The sequence below is a fragment of the Stegostoma tigrinum genome, chromosome 16, assembly GCF_030684315.1.
Source record: "Stegostoma tigrinum isolate sSteTig4 chromosome 16, sSteTig4.hap1, whole genome shotgun sequence".
In the NCBI taxonomy this organism is placed as follows: Eukaryota; Metazoa; Chordata; class Chondrichthyes; order Orectolobiformes; family Stegostomatidae; genus Stegostoma; species Stegostoma tigrinum.
In genome coordinates this window covers 19,194,921-19,212,792 of record NC_081369.1, presented here as the reverse complement: position 1 = coordinate 19,212,792, position 17,872 = coordinate 19,194,921, and the positions used below count along the sequence as shown (strand labels likewise).

At 39.8% G+C, this 17,872-nt stretch overlaps 1 protein-coding gene across 5 annotated transcripts in view; it reads left to right on the top strand.

Moving 5' to 3' along the window:
- ripor1 (RHO family interacting cell polarization regulator 1) overlaps positions 1-17,872 on the top strand; it is a 267,095-nt gene that overhangs the window by 189,951 nt on the left and 59,272 nt on the right. For all 5 annotated transcript variants that reach the window (XM_048546692.2, XM_048546694.2, XM_048546691.2 and 2 more), the window contains exons 7-8: positions 8,400-8,549; positions 11,691-11,754. In XM_048546692.2, the coding sequence (XP_048402649.1) occupies positions 8,400-8,549; positions 11,691-11,754 (214 nt within the window). The remainder of the gene's footprint in view (positions 1-8,399; positions 8,550-11,690; positions 11,755-17,872) is intronic.

Genomic DNA, 17,872 nt, shown 5'->3' with positions numbered 1-17,872 from the left:
GTCAAGTATGTCTCGGAGAGGGTGCAAAGCCTTCTGAAAGGGGAGAGTGACCAGCAGGAAGTTGTTGTGCACGTTGGTACCAATGGCACAAGAACGGAAGGTGATGAGGTTCGGCAGAGAGAATATAAGAACGGCAGTGAGATGGATTCACTTGGGTACGGCTATCAAGAAAGGGGAAGTGTCATTTAAGGAATAGACCCTGGGATTCATTCCAGTTAGGGAAACTGGATTTGATATTACGTCTGTGATCAGTGGAATTCATCTAAAGAAATTGTGACAGAGGCGGGAGTTGTTTATTCATTCGTGGGATGTGGATGTTATATGTTAGGCACTCAGTTATTGCCCGTACTTAACTGCCCAGGCAAAGATTGTAGTGAGTTCCCTTCTCGAACCTCAGCACTCCAAGGAATGCAGAGACACTTGATGTCATTAAGAAGGTGTCTGACCCAGAAATAGTGAATGCACAATGATATGTTTCCAAGTCAGAAAGGTGTGTAGCTTGAAAGGAACTTTAGGGAAGTGGTATTGTCCAGGCTTGAAAATTGCAGGAGGTGAGTTAATCGCTGCACAATTCCCAGCATCTTAGCTCATCTTGTAGCCACAGTATTTATACGACTAGCCCAGTTCAACTTCTGACCACACAGGGTGTTGATAATGCGGGATTCAGGGATGGTAATAGTTGAATACATAAAATGCAAAAGGGCGATGGTTAGATTCTCTCTTGCTGGTTGGAGATGGTCTTTGCCTGGCACTTTTGAGCTGTGAATATTCCTTGCCACTTGGATATTTCATTATTTCTTTCTTTTCCTTTCTTTCTGTCTCACACTCTGTCTCTCTGTCTCTATCTCACTCTCTGGGCTCCTGCTGCCATGCTCTCTTTGTCATTTTCTCTCGCTCTCGCTCTCTCTCTCTCACCCCCTCCTTCTCGTTCCACAGCTTACCATAAAGATCCATACTCCAGTGAGGCATTCTAAGTCAGCAGCATAAAGTACACTGATTGCATCATCCTGCTGACTTTTACAGTGGTAACTGTTAGTAACTGTCGACAGCGTGGTGGAATCCTTTTAAAACCAAAAGCTTGTTGATTCCTTCTGAATTAACAGACTGACATTAGTGCGGATTAGTTTGCTGGAGTCTGTGTTTGTGATAATCCAAATGAGTTAACTGTTTTCCTGCTCCTTGATTCGTGAAAATTCTGTTAAACTTTCAATTCCTTCGGACCTAATTCTTTTCAGCTGGGACTTTGGAGCTACTCCAACTTTCATTCTCAGATGGGCTCAAACAGTTCAGTTATGGTGGCAGCTTCTAGAATAAATACCCAGGGAGGCTGGAGCATGGCAAACAAAAGTGAACCTGACACTCGAACCACTGTTCGTCAGTTGTTACTTGTAGCTGACCTTTTTGCTGGATAGGCCCAGATTTAACAGTCTACATCTGGAATTCTAAACTGTTCCAGATTGAGCACCCAGTTTTAATATGCTAATTATGGTCCCTCATTATGGGGAACTTGGCAGTTGCAACAACTTGACATCTAGGACAATGTTTGAGCTATGTCTTTGTCATACTCTGATCTGAATAGTGTTTTTCTTTGCTCTTCCTTTGACCCGATGAGCCTAGTAGATTTACTTCCTGTGTGCAGTTTGATTTTGAGAACGATTTGGCACTTAACAATACAGCAATCCTGGTTTCAGCACCTTCCTTTCGAGGTGGAGCTAATGTAGTTTGTGAGTTCCCCCCCACAGGCTAGGTGGTCATATTCATTTCCCCACAACGACTTCAGCACAGCACTTTCTTTATTTGTTGTTTGGTTGTGAGTCTTGTTTATCCCGCATTGGCCTGGAGAAGGTAATGTTGAGCTGCTGTCTTGAACCACTGCAGTCCTTCAAGTGTAGGGACACCCATAGTGATGTTAGGAAGAGAGTTCCAGGATCATAACCTCGGAACAGTGATATGGCTCTTGGTCAAGATAGGACGTGGCTTGGCGGGTAACTTGCAGATGGTCATGATCCCGTGCATTTGCTGTCCTTGATCTTCTAGGTGGTGGAAGTCATGCATTTGGAAGGCGCTGTTGAAGGAACCTAAACGAGTCTGTCTTGATGCAAACATTTCACATAGAAGTCACAGTCTAGTGCCCAATATCAACTTTTTTTCTTCCTCCTTTCCTAACCCAGGGAATTGTATTCTGTTGTAGTTGGCCCTATTAGTACTTTCATATAGCCAAGGCTTTGTATTTTTTTTGAGGCACGTTGGCAGCATTTGAGGCATTCCGCCCCCCCCCCCCCCGCCATTATCAATACTTTTTTCATAAAATTCTTCATTTGATAATTTAAGTAATAATTGCATTAGGAAATACAGGAGTGAATGCAAATTTAAAATCCAGTTAATGGATGGTTGAGGTGGAAGGGTACATTGAACTCAGCATTGGACAAAATGAATTTACCAGAAGCGACAATAACAGCACAGCTATTAGCCAGAAAAGCAATATAAGGAAAATAGTCAAAGCTTCTTGGTAATCCACATACAGGTCTCCTTTTCTCTCTAACTGATTGAAATGTCATCAGTAAATCTGAAACTTACACACCACTGAATTCTGTTTTCTGAAATTCCTACTCCAAATGTCTCCTCCTCAAAATTAATCCAAATATCCCACTACCTCGATCACAATGGTAACTACACCTCCATTGTACTTTGGTGTGGCCTGAGTCTGTGGCATTACATACATGCAAGTTCTTTCTTTGACTAAGCTTTCAGTCTCCCCTCCCAATGTGCATGACTCCTGAAGAATGAACTGCATGACAAGCTCATAAGGAAGTCACTGAAATCTGGATTCACTGCACATGATATTTTTCTGAGATGTCACATTTGGGTTTGCTTAAGTTTTAAATTAGCATTGTCCGATCTCTAAAGTCCCTCAATGCTTTCAGATAAAGATGATATGTAAGCGCAGGTTTCTATTTGTGAAAAGGAAAAGTAATTTGGGAAATTCAGTCAGAATAGGTGGTGCCAGGTGCTCAGGTATGATCAGCTGCACTTTCTGTGGCTCTAAAAAGCAAATGTTTATCTTTGTCAAAGGGATGAAGTGGAGCTGCCTACTACTGTTCGTGGCCACTCCTGCTGACATGGTACACTCATCTGTCTTTGCACAATCCTTCCACAGCCACTATTGCAGGTCCACAGTCTTCCGGCTACACCAAGCTCAACCCCTCTTTCTGCCGCCCTCCACTTTGCCCATTACAAACAATCTCCAGCTTAATGTTTTAGCAAAGGTCTGCAGCTTGGGTTGTGGCTGGAGCTGTTAGTTGGTTCGCTGAGCAGACTGGTTTTCATACAAACGTTTCATTCTGTCCCTCTTCTGGGTGACATCTTCAGTGTTGCCTAGTGTCCATTGAAGTGCTGTGTCTGATTGTGCTCCACAGTGTTATGTAGATGGGGTCAATTTCAACATGTTTATGGTACCAGTGGTCAAAAACCAGGCTCCCAGGAAATCTTGTGCTTGAACCACCTGTATTGGATTTGTGCACACAATCTGATGTGATGGGCTTTGAACTCCGGTCCCCAGAATGTTACTTGGGTCTCTGGATTACTAGTTCAGCAATAATGCCAGTAGGTTACCGAAATCACATCCACATTTCCATTTCCTTCCATAGATTTTCAGTTTTCTGAGGCACTGTGGGAAGTAGATTAAATATAACATCTAATAAAGCTTTTTATCTTTGTTACAAGCTTGAGCTTTCATCTTGTTGACACTGGTTGACTGGAATTACTTCGGATGCGCGCACTTTTGGGTTCTTTGAGTGGTTCACACTTTCCTGACAACTTCCTTAAACTGCGTACAAAGTGAATCTCAATTAGCTGAAAAGTGTTATTAACAGAGCACGTTGCTGGCTCGCTCGTAAATTTAATTAAATGGTGATAATTTTGCATAATCTGGTACTCTGTCCTTTGCATCAAATCCAACAAATTAAAAACCCATATCATTGGGCTGTTTTATGTCAAAATACATTTTCTTAAAGGAGAAGTAAATGGCCAGAACAGAAGCTTTCTGTATAAAATGCTCCTGTTTCTTGTATTAATGCAGCACCTTGGCCATTGGGAGCCTAAGGTAGCATTATGATATATAAACATGTTTGTGCATTAAAAGGAAGAGGCCTTCTCTCCTCTTGAGGCAACTCTGCTGAATAAACTAAGTACAAATATGGGCCAATCTCCTGAGACTGTGTTCCTGTTCGCACTATGGGTACACCCACACCACATGGACTGCAGCAGTTTGAGAAGTTGGCTCACATCCAAGGGTAATGGGGATGGGCAGCAATGTAAGCAGTGACACACTCATCTTATGAAATAATGAAAAAATAGTCCTGAGCTTGTGAACCATAGTGACAAAAGGTCTTTCTTTCTGCTTTGCCTCATAAAAATTGCTCAGCTTTTAAAACCAGCATTGCATTTCCTGAATCACCTCCCCAGCAGTGTGTGAAAAAAGCCCCAGTTTCTTTTTGAACCTTTCTTTCCAGCTGCAGCCTCCCCTGTGGCATTTTATAGTGCAGCACTGCTATTGATGTGGTCCTACACATGGTCGACAGTTCTCACTGATGTAAACGTTGTATTATTCACACTGTGAGCTGTGTCTGCGGTGGCCAGATGTGCTTTAAAAGAAATGTGCACAAACATGAGTACGTGCCATTTAAAATCACAGACTGCAATTATTTCCCTGAGGCTGATGAGTTTCTCAGTAGCTGGGGACAATCCGCATTAACCTGTATTGATATAGCTGTTTTGATGGTGGTTCTCTTCCTGCCTCTGACTCCAAACTGAATATTAATACTCTAGAATCTGTGCGACATTAAATTATTTTGTTTGTGCACGAGTTAACATTCATTGTGCTGCAATGTTTTATTCTGTCACTACATATTTGCTGCTAGCAGCAAGTGGATAGTTGTGTTGTGGGTCACATTCACAATTGGCTACTATAGTGATGTGGCCGTGGTGAACTGTCCACTCGAGATCGCTCACTGGGAAAAGACTTGTTTGCATGTGGGCCACGGTATATGATTCAAATCTTCTGCTCTGGAAAATGCAGCAAAACAAATGTTCAGGTGATTTATTCTTAATCCAACATATTTCATGACCGGTTTTTCGTAACAGTATTGTATGAGCCCCGGAGACACAGTCTTTACTTGTTTAGCATCAGTGGTCTGTAGTCCATTCAGTGAGTCTGTTCCTTTTCATTTTGACTTTGACTGCCTTCATGACTCATTTCTTGTCATTGCTCAGAATACATTGATGAGCAAACTCCAATGGCCAGACATTACTAGTCTTCTTAAGTAGAAAAAACACTGGGCTTTGTGTTCTTGAGGTTTTGCTGATCCTTTTTATGTTCCTTTGATAGAAATTTCATGAATAAACTGGGAATTCATGTTAATATATTGGTTACTCAGTCTTTATGAATGATATATGAAATAATTCCCTTGTGCTACTCAATCATTTGAGTTGAAATAGGCAACCAAACAATGGCCAAATAAGATGATGTCTGTCCCCTGAATGAGTTATATTGAAATGTTTTTGGATTATGTCTTGTAACGTCTGCATTGTATCAGACTGATCAGTGCTTTAGCTCTGTCCTAGAATCATTGGATAATCTTGCATTGTTGAGACACTTCATTGTTCAATGTTTATATGCTAATTGCATATAAAAAGCATTTGGTTTAACTGTCATGGTCTTTTATTTGTGAGCCATGAACTCAACTATGCGCCAGTTACCAGTTGGCATTCATGTGACTTCAATGCATATGATGTCAGATCATCTCTGAAACTTTACATAGTAAAGTTTCAAGCAAAATGAACTGACTGCTTTCCACAGGAACTTTGACAGCTGGCTCGATACCTGCACTGGGGTGCAAAACGAGGGAGACAACGTCATCGCTGAATAATATTTATGGGATTGAGTTAGGCAAAGAATTGAAGCAGTATATTTACTGATGTATTAGGATTGCAGAAACATGGCTGTTGTATTAGTGTTTATTAAATCCTTCCTGCATATCATTGTTTTCTTTTAACCTACTGTGAGCACTGTATTGTGAGCATTCCTGGAGCTTCCCAAACTAACTCGGGTATATATCGCAGCACATTCCATACATGCAGCGCACTCTGTGTGGGAAAAGTTTCCCCTTCACCTTAAACCTGCGTCCTCTAGTTTGAGACTCCCTTATCCTTGGAAAAAATCCATTGCTATTCACAAGTGATTTTATAAGCCCCTAGAAGATCACCCCTTAGCCTCTGGCACTCCAGGGATAAAAGTCCCAGTGTATCTGACCTTTCATTGTCATTCAACCCTCCAGTCCCAGCAATATCCTCGTAAAATGTTTCTCCACCCTCTCTAGTTTAACAACAATCTTCTTTTCGTTCTTATTAAATTTAAGCCCTTGCCTACACCCACTTATTCAATCTAATCTCCTGAGTAGGCGTGGGAGTGGATTTGTGAACCCCTCTGGAGCTGGGAATGGAAGCATGCAAGACTCTGAAAGCAATGTTGTTCGCTGTCTATGTTTTAATTCCCAGCCTCCATCTCACTCCTGAACCACTTATCTACAATTGGGCAGCAAGCCTACACTCTTACCACTAATTGGCTGCTTTTTTTTTAGCAACTCCCATTCTTCCACTCAGCATGCTCCACCCTGTGCTCCCATTGGGTTTGATGGATAGGTAGGGTTGTGGGCTGGTGGGTAGTGTAGAGAGCAGTTCAGAGACCACAGGGAAAACCTACACTCCCCTTATTCTTAAATCATTCAAAATGTCACCAAATTATAGCCCCCGTGAAAGTTTTTTTCACTGTATTTTATTATATTTTTCCTGCAAAATACACATTACAATAAAAATCATAGTAAGATCTATCATTTTACAAATGTCTCTCTTTTTAATGTAGGGAATTAAATGAAAATTCAGATGATTGTCATTCTTTGTTATGCTGCCATTTGATCCCTTTAGTCCCAAGTTACGTAAAGATTTATTTGTGTTAGTTTCGTCGGTTCTAATGTTTATCGTTAGTAGCAACACCATGCCAGCTCATAGAGGACTCATTTGAAGAAAAGAGTGTGTTCAATGAAGTTCTACATGATGTTCATGAGATCTGGGGGCTCTCTCATCTGGGCAGTGTGTGTCCGTTAACCATTGCCACTCTGATCTAATATTTAGTTTCTCGTGTAGAAATTGCCAAGAAGCAGTGCCCAATGTGGGAAGTATCTCTGTCGCTAAAGGTTTACTACATTTGGTATATTTTTTTAAAAGAAACTAAAGTAGGAATTAGAAAATCTAAGTTCTCTAAATCTGGCTGATTGCAAATCTGTACAATTTGGTTGAGCAGCTGGTCAGGAATGAAATGCCCAGGGAGGTGTCAGAACATCAGCTGTTCAGATCCTGATACAGTTGTGTGACATGCAGCACCAGAAGATGTAAACAAGTTGCATCTTTATAATTTATTTTGTAAATTTTACGTCTTCTGTGGCCGTCCCAGAGCAGTTAATTGTAAACAGTTAGTTTTCAGGTGCTATGTAGGTAGATGCAGTAACCAGGTTAGACACAGCAAGCTCTCATGTTGAAATGAGCTAAATGACTAGTAGTTTTGGTTCAGGTTAAATCTTGGCTGGAAAGCTGAGCCGGCTTCTCTACCTGACTTTGAATACTACAATGGGATCTCGTGCATTCTCCAGGATCGAGAGACGGCAATACAGTTTACCCCTGCATCCAAAATACTCCCATCACTTTAGGGTTAACCCTAATACCACGGTGGCGTCAACTTTGATCTGTTTCAGTGTCTCATAAATATGAAGGAAGGAATCAGCTGTGTCCTACAAGAGCCACTGTGGGCATAGTTGGTAGTCGCTTCCCATTCTCCCCCCCCCCCACACCACAATTGCTCACTTTTGGAAAGGAATTTCAAGGTATTTGTTGTCGATAGGACTGAGATTCTATCAATCTGTGCCTTCAGGAGAGTGAAAGAAATGAACTGGGGGGCTTGAGGAAGGTAGACACTCAGTGCCGTTAGAAAAGCATCATTGTCACTGGTGTTGCCAGTCTAAGTCTTGTGAGTTGACATTCAAGTTCACTGTCTTTAGTCCAGACAGGTCTCAGTTATATTGCTGAATTATTTTTTAATCAAATGTGTAAAATATCTAGGCCTTCTGTTGGTCTTGATAAACTTGCATTTGTAAAGCACATGGATAAGTTGATCAAGGTTAGTATACAACAGAGTGGCATGTGAGTAGACTCCCAGATCTTAAAAATATCATGAACCCTATATTGAACACCAGTGTTTTACATTGTCTGCTTAATCAAGCCTTACCCTGGTTGTCACTTCTTCATTTTGGTAATGCTAACCAGTTTACTTTGTTTGCAATTTGTTGCAGATTGATGAGCTGTATGAATCTTACTGCATCCAGCGAAGATTACGGGATGGTGCAAACAACATGGTGCGCGCGTATACTGTGTCTCAAACCAGCAAAGAAGCAAGGGAGAGCTTGGCTGAAGCTAACAAGGGCTACAAGGAATACACAGAGGTAAAACCAGAAGCTGAAATGTCAACTGGAAAATAAGAAAGTACTGCTAAGCTTGGTGCACTCTCTTTCCAGAGGTTGAGCTGGATCTTTGAAGATAAATAAATCAACAATTTCCTTGATGTTATGTTGCTGAAAGACTTATGTGGATTAGGGTCTGCCTCTTGTTTGCTGACTACAAGTCAAAACTATGTAACTGACTACGAAGTGCTTCAGAATGTCAGTGATCATGTGCATAAAGATGCAAATTCCTTGTCTATCTACTACAGATTTCAATATTGAATATTTATACATTTCAATATCTTCAGTATTTGCTATTTTTACCTTTCATGTTATCTATATATCTTGTATATGATTACAGTATTAAATCATGGTCTGACTGGTATATTGTAGCTTATAGAGTCATACAGCATGGAAGCAGACCCTTTTGGTCCAATTCATCCAAGCTTCCCAAACTAAACTATGACAGTCTCAACTGCCTGTGTTTGGCCCATATCCCCCTAAACACTCCCTATTCATGTTCCTAACCAAATGTCTTTTAAATGTTATAACTACTTACCTCTACCACTTCTGGCAATTCATTCCACATATGAGCCATCCACTTTGTAAAAAAGTTGCCCCTCAGGTCCATTATAAATCTTTCTCCACTTTTTTAAAAATACATCCCCTAGTTTTGAACTCCCCCACCTTAGAGAAAAGATCTTGATTATTCATCTTATCTCTGCCCCTCATGATTTTATAAATCTCTGTATGGTGAGGTTGTTGACTTGCACGCTGAGCTGGCTGATTATCATTCGGATGTTTCATCGCCACGCTAGGTAACATCATCAGTGTGGCCTCTGATGAAGCAATTGTTGTTTTACTCCATGCAGTATTTATATGATCTGGTCTGTTGAGGTGTTTTGTGTCATTTCTGGTTCATTTTCTGCAAGGATTTGTATATGGGGTCTAATTCCACATGTTTATTGATTGCATTATGGGTGGAGAATCAGGCCTGTAGGAATTCCCGAGTGTGTCTATGGTTGGCATGAGCTAGGATGGTCATGTCATCCCAGTTAAATTGATGGCCTTTGTTGTTGGAGTGTCCAGAAATGAGGGAAAGTTCATTGTCATTTTGCTGCCATCTGGTTTATCCTGACAGCTAGTATCCTTCCTCCTCCTTGCGACGTTCAGGTATATTGCAGTAGGTTGCGGCCCGTTTGAATAGTGTCGAAGAGCACCTATACAAGTCTTTGCTACCAGTGGATACCCCACGAACTTCATCCGCAAATGCCTACTAAATGGACAACACCAATGCGACCTAATACACTGGCCACACTACGGTATGCCATGAACATATCAGAACTGAGAACAAGATTCCTATGACCACTAGGAATCAGGATAGCACATAAACTCTCAGCCACAAAATGACAAACACTCTCAGGGACCAAAACCCCATAACCATGACATGCAGGACCAATGTAGTGTGCAAAATACCATGCAAGAACTGCCAAAAGCATTAAATTGGCCAGACAGGAAAAAAACTAGCCATCAGGATACACAAACCCCAGCTAGCAGCAAAACGACACAATGAACTTTCCCTCATTTCAGTACACTCGCACAATGAAGACCATCAATTTAACTGGCATGACATGACCATCTAGCTCAAGCTAACCATAGACGCACACGGGGATTCCTACAGTCCTGGTTCTCCACCAATAATGCGATCAACAAACATGTGAAACTAGATCCCGTATACAAACCCTTGCAAAGAAAAGCCTGGAAATGACACACAATGCAGCAACAGACCAGATTTCAGACACTGAGTGGTGTAGAACAACATCGCTTAATCAGAGGCCGCACTGATGATGTTACCTAGCATGGTGACGAAACATCTGAACTACAACCAGCTCGGTGAGCAAATTAACAGCTTCACTCACAACCCGAGTTACCAATCTTAACAAGACCCGTAAACCCCCAAAAGGTCACCCCTCAACCTCCTATGCTCCAGTGGAAAACGGTCCCAGCTTATCCAGCCTCTCTTTATAACTGCAACCCTCCAGTCCTGGCAACATCCTTGTAAACCTTTTCTGATCCTCTCCAATTTACTAATATCCTCCCTTTATAACAGGGTAACCAGAACTGTAGCAGTACTCCAAAAGTGCCTTCACCAACCTCCCAACCCTCCCTATCCACACTCCCCTCCTTTAGCATGTTGGTAGTCATCAGGATTGATCAACTTCTCCAATCTAAGCATGTCTGGCAATTCCATTTTGCCTATTAATTTTTATCATCCATTTTCTCTGCCATTCACTGATTTTATTTTACCTCCATCTCTTCCAAAGCAAACACTGATATATTATGGCATATTTCAGTCTTACTTTGCATTTCAAAGCGTGTGTCATCATTTTCTTGCCGAGGCCCATTATGTCCTATTTATTAATTGCTTCTGCAGAAAGTTTTTGGATTACCTTTTTATGGTGACTGCTATTCTATTTTCACACACTGTCTTAGCCAGTTTTAATTCTTCACTTCTGTTCTTCTTAAAACTTGCATTACATTTGGGATTGTCACAACCTAAGGAAGTCCCAACTTTTGAAATGTCGTCTATGTTGTAACGAAGGAAGCATGCAACTAATCGTGGATGGCAAACTCTCCAAAGCATCCATGAAACAAATGACAGGTTAATGTTTTAGTCATATTTGTTAAAGGATAAATATTGGCCATGACACCTCAAGAATTCAATGTTCCGTCATGACTCGGACAATACTAACATAGTTTGGCTGGTTGCTTGGCCAATTCTTAAAGCACTAAGGCTTCTGATAGCTCAAATTCCTGCCTGTTTTCTGACGACAGCTGCAGGCCCCATCATAGGCCTTGACAGATATTTCCTGCCTTTTCCTAGAGCTCAGTAACAGTAATTGAGCACCAAACTTGCCTCCTGCCTAGTTAGGATGTTCATGTTTGAAGATTACAATGCATGAGCAACGCAGATGCATTGGGATATCAGACCCAGGAAATTATCCAGTCACCATATTCCCAACCCCAAAATAAAAATAAAACCTCTGAGGGGTATAAAATCTTAAATTAATGATTTTATCATTAATTTTGAAACACAAATGTTCTATGTTGTACCGAAGTTAAAAAGTCATTTCTTTTACCTAGAGTATGTGCACAATGGAAAGTGAGCTTGAGAACCAGTTAGGAGAATTCCATGTGAAAATGAAAGGTGAGTAGCTTTCTTTCCAATTTAATCTAATTTACTGTAATTATAAAAATGGGCAAGTTTAATGTTGCTAATACTTGAAGATTGCATTTATTTGGCTTGGTTCTGATGCATGGAAAATCAAAATTAATAACTACAGTGCACAACATAAGCCAATTTTGTAAACCTGTTGCAACACTCAGGGATTAATGCATACAGAGACTAAGGACCAGATTCTCGTGGAAGCTAGAATACTTGTACACCTTTCTGATGGATGCAATTTTTGCCAACAGAAAGAAGAGGGTGGGCGTAATTCACCAAAAAGGGAAACCCAAATTCTGCACAGCCAGTTGAAGTTAGCACTGAGTTCAAACAGACCCCATGTGCAGGGCGCTTGACCTACAGTGTAGGATTACAAATGGACGAGATAGATTCAAATACTCTTGAAAAGTAGAAAATGTCATGATCCGAAGATTTTTATATCCCTGCCCTTTTAATTTCTTTTAATAGAGTTCTTTGATTTTACCACAGGGTTGTTATAATATTATTATGAATGCTTGACTGAGTTTCAAAAGCTTCTGTTTTGAGGTATTGAGAGTTTATAGTTTGGCAGTTTAAAGGAGCTATTAACAGATTAGTTGCCTTTGATCTTGGGTTTGAATAGAAGTTTGCTTGTTTTCCTAAAATGAAGAATACTTGAGATTTAAAGTCTTTAATTGTATTTTATGAATGGGAGTTATTTTCACTAAAGTCTGAATAAGCGAGAAATGTTAGTTTTATTTTCATACTTACATAGATTCTGACATCCCTTCATAATGGATACTGGGCTGAATGGAAATGGAGTGATTGAGAGATGGGGGATAAGATGGCATTGTAGGATGTGAGAAACCATAATGTGGGCAGTGTAGGAAATATGAAATGGCATGACGGGTATGATGGGCTGTGAGTTGGAGAGTGTGTGTGTGTGTGTGTGTGTGTGTGTGTGTGTGTGTGTTGGGAGGGGGTCAGTTTGAAGGAAGATGAAAGGGCCTCTGAAACAACTGGGACAAAATCCAACAGAACTGAGACAAGTCTTGTAACCTGTCTGACTTGCACTCACCTGTCCCATCTGTTTTGGGATTCCACAGTGCATTAGCCTTCCCAGAGTAAAACTCCAGGAAATATCCCAACTCGAGCTACTCATGTCACTAATGTAAATCTAGGCCTGGATGTTACTTCTGTCACTGGAGTAAATGGTCAGAATATTCCGTGTCTCATCCACAGTCATGTGAACAACACTCCAAGTTTGACCTTACTAACGAGTCAGGTTTGATAAGCCTGAGATTGTAATGATGAACTAAATCTTTGTTTATGTGTGGAATGGATCCCTACGTGTAGTTTTGGATTATGATATATAAAATATAACTCATTGTGGACTCTTTTGCTTTGACTGCCACACAGTTGGGCTCTCTTGTATTTTGTTTCTTAGTCATGTACATCCAGGACACACTGAATCTGCCTTTTGTCAATCTTAGGGCTCCCATAAAACAAATATTGCTTGGATAATACTTTTTGAAAGATTAGAAGTTGTTTTCAGTGAAATTGTTAATGCTTTAAAGACCATGGAGGTTCACATTAGGCCTTGGAAGAATCATCTTCTTTTAAAATACATGGTGTTCTCTTTTTGTTAATTAACAAAACATGGCATCAGTTTTGGCAGATGGTCATTGTATTCTTTGCTGTTGATGTCATGACAAGTGATGGCTCCAGGCTCTCCTCTTCATTTCAAATGAGTACAGTTTGCTGAATGCTTGATATGAAAAATAATTATTGTGGAGCTTCACAGTAACGGTTTTGTTCTTGAAATGCAGCATTTACATTTGAATCAGTAACTTGACTTTATAAAGTGGTAAATGCCTGCTATAACACTTGCTGCCAGTGAGCAATGCGGAACAGATAAATTACATCACCTACACATCTTGTAAAATGTGTGAGTAGAGTCAGCTGCACAGTACCAGGCTGCCTCTGGCAGCTGAAATGTGGGTTACTAGGCAACAGATAATTACATTATCATTTGGGGCTGCAGGCAGAAAACATATCCATGGTTAAAGATTACCATATGAGGATGAATAACACTGACAATCATTTCATTTTCCTTTTGAGTAAGTGAAGAAGGTAGAAGGATTTGAAGTAAAAGTCAAATGAATCCAGTGCTGAAAGGGTAGAAGCAGTGTGAAATACCTCACTGTCAATCTTCACACTTAAATATCAATTGCTCGTGAAGAAAGACACGTTTTGTTGAAGCTTCTCATTTTACACTCTTCAGTACAATTTGCAAGAATACCAATTTAAGAACGAAAACCAACATTTAAACTGAATGCGAAGAGAGTGCTGATTGGTAGGCAAGTGGAATCTTTAATTAGTAGAGGTGTTTCCATTGAGAAATTGCCACTTTATTGACAGTTAACCTCCATGTTTTGTTAAATTTTACACCAGGTATGTTGATTTTGATTGGTCAGGGAATTGCCATGAGAAATGAATCAGCAAATAGCTGTCACCTGTTTTGTTGAGTCGAAAAATAGGTGACCCACATTCAGATTCTATCTGCCTGGTCTAGAATTTAACAATGTCTGGCAGCTTATTGTCAATCATTATTAACAGCTGTATATTCCATGGCAGTGCCTCCACCAATCAGAGTTAATTTGTCAACAATCAAGTCTCTCCTCTCACGCAGTATAATTGCTGTCATTCCCCTCAATTTGGTATTTTTGCACATTGTTCTGATGAGTGCAAGATAAAAACCTGCAATAAAATGCTTTTTCTTCCGTAATACTCAAGTTCTGTACTACCGAATGACTCTTTATGAAGAAGAAAACTACAGCGAAAAGGGAGAATTTGTGAAGCTCAGTTCACTTTTGCAATTTTATCTATTTGCAATTTATTTAATAACAACAGAATGTAAATTCTTTTTAAGTGTTTACAATTCAGTGTTCCTATTAACTGGGGAAGCTCATTCAACTAATTACAGCCTGGCGTCATCTTTACATGCCCTTGTATTCATTTCTCACAAAAACTAACGTGGAGATCTTTGTGCTGAGATAAAATTTGTGTTTTGCCCTGAGTTCTCCAATATCATTTAACCCTGATGTGGAAGTGTGCTTTCTACTTGTCACAGCCTTGTTTGTGCAGTAAGATGCATCCACAGAATGACAATCACATTGAAAGTTTTTTTTTGGAAGTCTGGATACCTGGTATATGTTGTGACTGCAAAATTTATCATGGAAACAGACACATGGGACCTATCAAGGTTCTGTACGAAACATCAGTGTTGATTTTGAAATACAGATTTTGTTCTTGAGATGGACCAATTTATCCAACTCGCCAAGCAGTAGCAGTCACTGTTTTTTATAAAAACAACTATTAAGTGTGGGTTCCTGTCAGTTTCTCCTAAAGCTTTGGCTTTACAAAGCACATAGCTTTCTATTCCAGTAGCTGGTATTTTTACGAATCTGTTTTGATGCAAACAGCTCTAATTTTAAACCCAACCAGCTAAGCCCAGAGTAGTGATTGTATTTTGTACAATAGACCAAAAGTTACGTCATGCTATCATTGATGTCTTTTGAATCGAACTGCTGCCTTTTGCTCAGTCAAAAGCAAAACAGTGTGGTGACTTTGAATAGAACTGTTGGCACATTGGGAGCAGAGTGAAATCTGTCTTCAGTTATAGACACTATTGGCAGCCACCTATAAAAGTTCTTAGAATGGTGACCAGCGATCCAATTGCTCGGATGATGATTGGCTTTCCTTCTCAAGAACACAGTCAATCTTTCAGAAAAGTTGTGTCACCCTATCGCAACAATGCCAATAAATTGAGCAGATAGCTACCAAGTGTGTTTTAATTGAACTCAGATTGTTAGAAAATATTTAATTTTTCACATGCAAAAATAGATTGGATTCTTTTTAACTGCCTTTTCTGAACTTGGACTATGCTGTCTTAAGAAGGTTACTTTAGTGCATGAGAAAATCAACTTTTTTGAGGTGGGGGTCAAATTTAATGTGATATCAGGGAAACATCTGCTCTAAATCTGTAGAGTCGTTCCCCACAACAGGCAATGTTAGTGAGGAGGCTGACACAGCAGGAAGTGGAGAGTGCTTCAGCCAGGCTCTGTTTTTGTAATTAAGCTCAGCAGTGCAGGATTCTTATGAAAGATTTTTTTGGAAACCATTGTCACCTCATCACAGACTCATCTTTGTTGATTTATGAATTTTTACACTATTAACTTTTTCTATTTGTGCAGACTGACTTATTGTGAAGGTGGAAATGCAATAGTCGATGTTCATTTCAGCAGAAATGCCCACAATGAATTATTTCATATCATTTGAACAATCAATCATGTAATTTGGGGTCAAGCAAATGTACCGTCCGAGGATTGAAGTAGATACTGTATTTAAGTAGGAAAAAGCTTGTTGCCTCCCTCCAGTCCAGAATGCTTCAATGCTGGAGCTGTTATTTTATATCTTATTGTTATGTTTTAATTAACAACAGAACTTAACTCACTGGTCCACTTTATAAAGCATGTCTGAAGTAATATTTAAGTGGAGGATGGATGGCAAATTTTGTGGAGAGCTTCTGCTGGACATATGTCTGAGAGTCTGGAAGGAGAATACTGGAGAATATAAGCATTTTTAACTCTTATTAAATCATGACAATTCACGTAAGGTACCTTCTGACACTATGAATATACCTTGTGTCCTCAATTAAATCTCGCAGCAATGCAATAGACTTCAAGGGTAAATGCACAGCTATTTTCAATAACTTGTCTGAAAGAACACTCTTCAGCACATGTTTAGGCAGTAAAGGAAATAGAGATTTCACGTGACCCAGAAGCAATGATGCTGGCTTTAAACAGCCTGAATAAATATACAGGGAACACTCCATCATTTCATGATTGCTCTATTAATGAAATATTTGAATAATATTGATTAAAGTTTTAAGTAAGAATTTCTCGCATCTTCTGCCACATCTTATTTCTGTTGCACTCCATTCTTCAGCTACACATATTTAAAAGAGCATTCTCACCTGCCCAAAATTTCATAACTTTCAGAAAACTCTTGTGACCCAAAATTTAACGCTACTTTTGTGTATATATATCTTTATTGTATACAATTCAACCATCCGAGACTAGGGAGTCAGAACACTGCCATGAAATTCCATTTACAGTTCTCTTATTTTGAGTTGGAATAAATTTGAGAAAGGGCTGCGTGTTTGAAATGATCCATTATGGGTGTAGGCTCAATGAGTTGAACGAAGGAATATTTTCATAAGCTGCCTCAACAACTGTGGATATATAATTGCTGGCAATGAGGTATCCTTTCAGAATCTGTCTGCAAAGCACTGGCAGTCAATGGGACTACAATGGAAAACTGAATGTAGGCATTTAGATTCAGACTCGTACCAAATGCAAATTATGGAAAAATAACCTGATTAAACTGTAGACAGATTACAGCACAGAAAAAAATCATTCAGCTCATTGTGTCTGTGCTGGATTTCTAGAAAAGCTGCTTACCTAGTCCCACTCTCCTGTCTTTTCCTGCTACCCCAGCTTATTTCTCTTCAAATAAGAATCCAATTATCTTTTGAAAGCCACATATAAATTGGTCTCCATCACAATTGCAAGTAACGCACAGCAGATCTGACCGTCTTGCTGTGTGTTGATAACATTTTTCCTCATGCCACTGTTCTGTTATTTACAAATCTCTGCTTTAAATCCGTGTCTGCTAGTTGTCAACATTTTAAACCAATGGGAATAGTTTTTCCACACCTACTTTGTGTGGACCCATCATGATTTATGAGCCCTTCACTCAAGCTTCCTTTTAATCTTTTTTTCTAAACGAAGCATCTACTGTTTCTCCAACCTATTCATATAACTGAAACTCCTTATCTTTTCCACACTGTCTTCAATACTGCCACATGCTTCACAAAATGTCATGCCTAGATCTGCCATAATACTCGCGTTGAGCCCAAGCTAGTGTTGTGCACAGGATCTTCATAAGTTCGTTGCTTTTTCACTCTGTGCCTTGAATTATAAAGTCCAGGATTCTCTACACTTCATTTGCAATTTTCTCAACTTGTCATTTTCATTGACTTGTTCACATATACCCA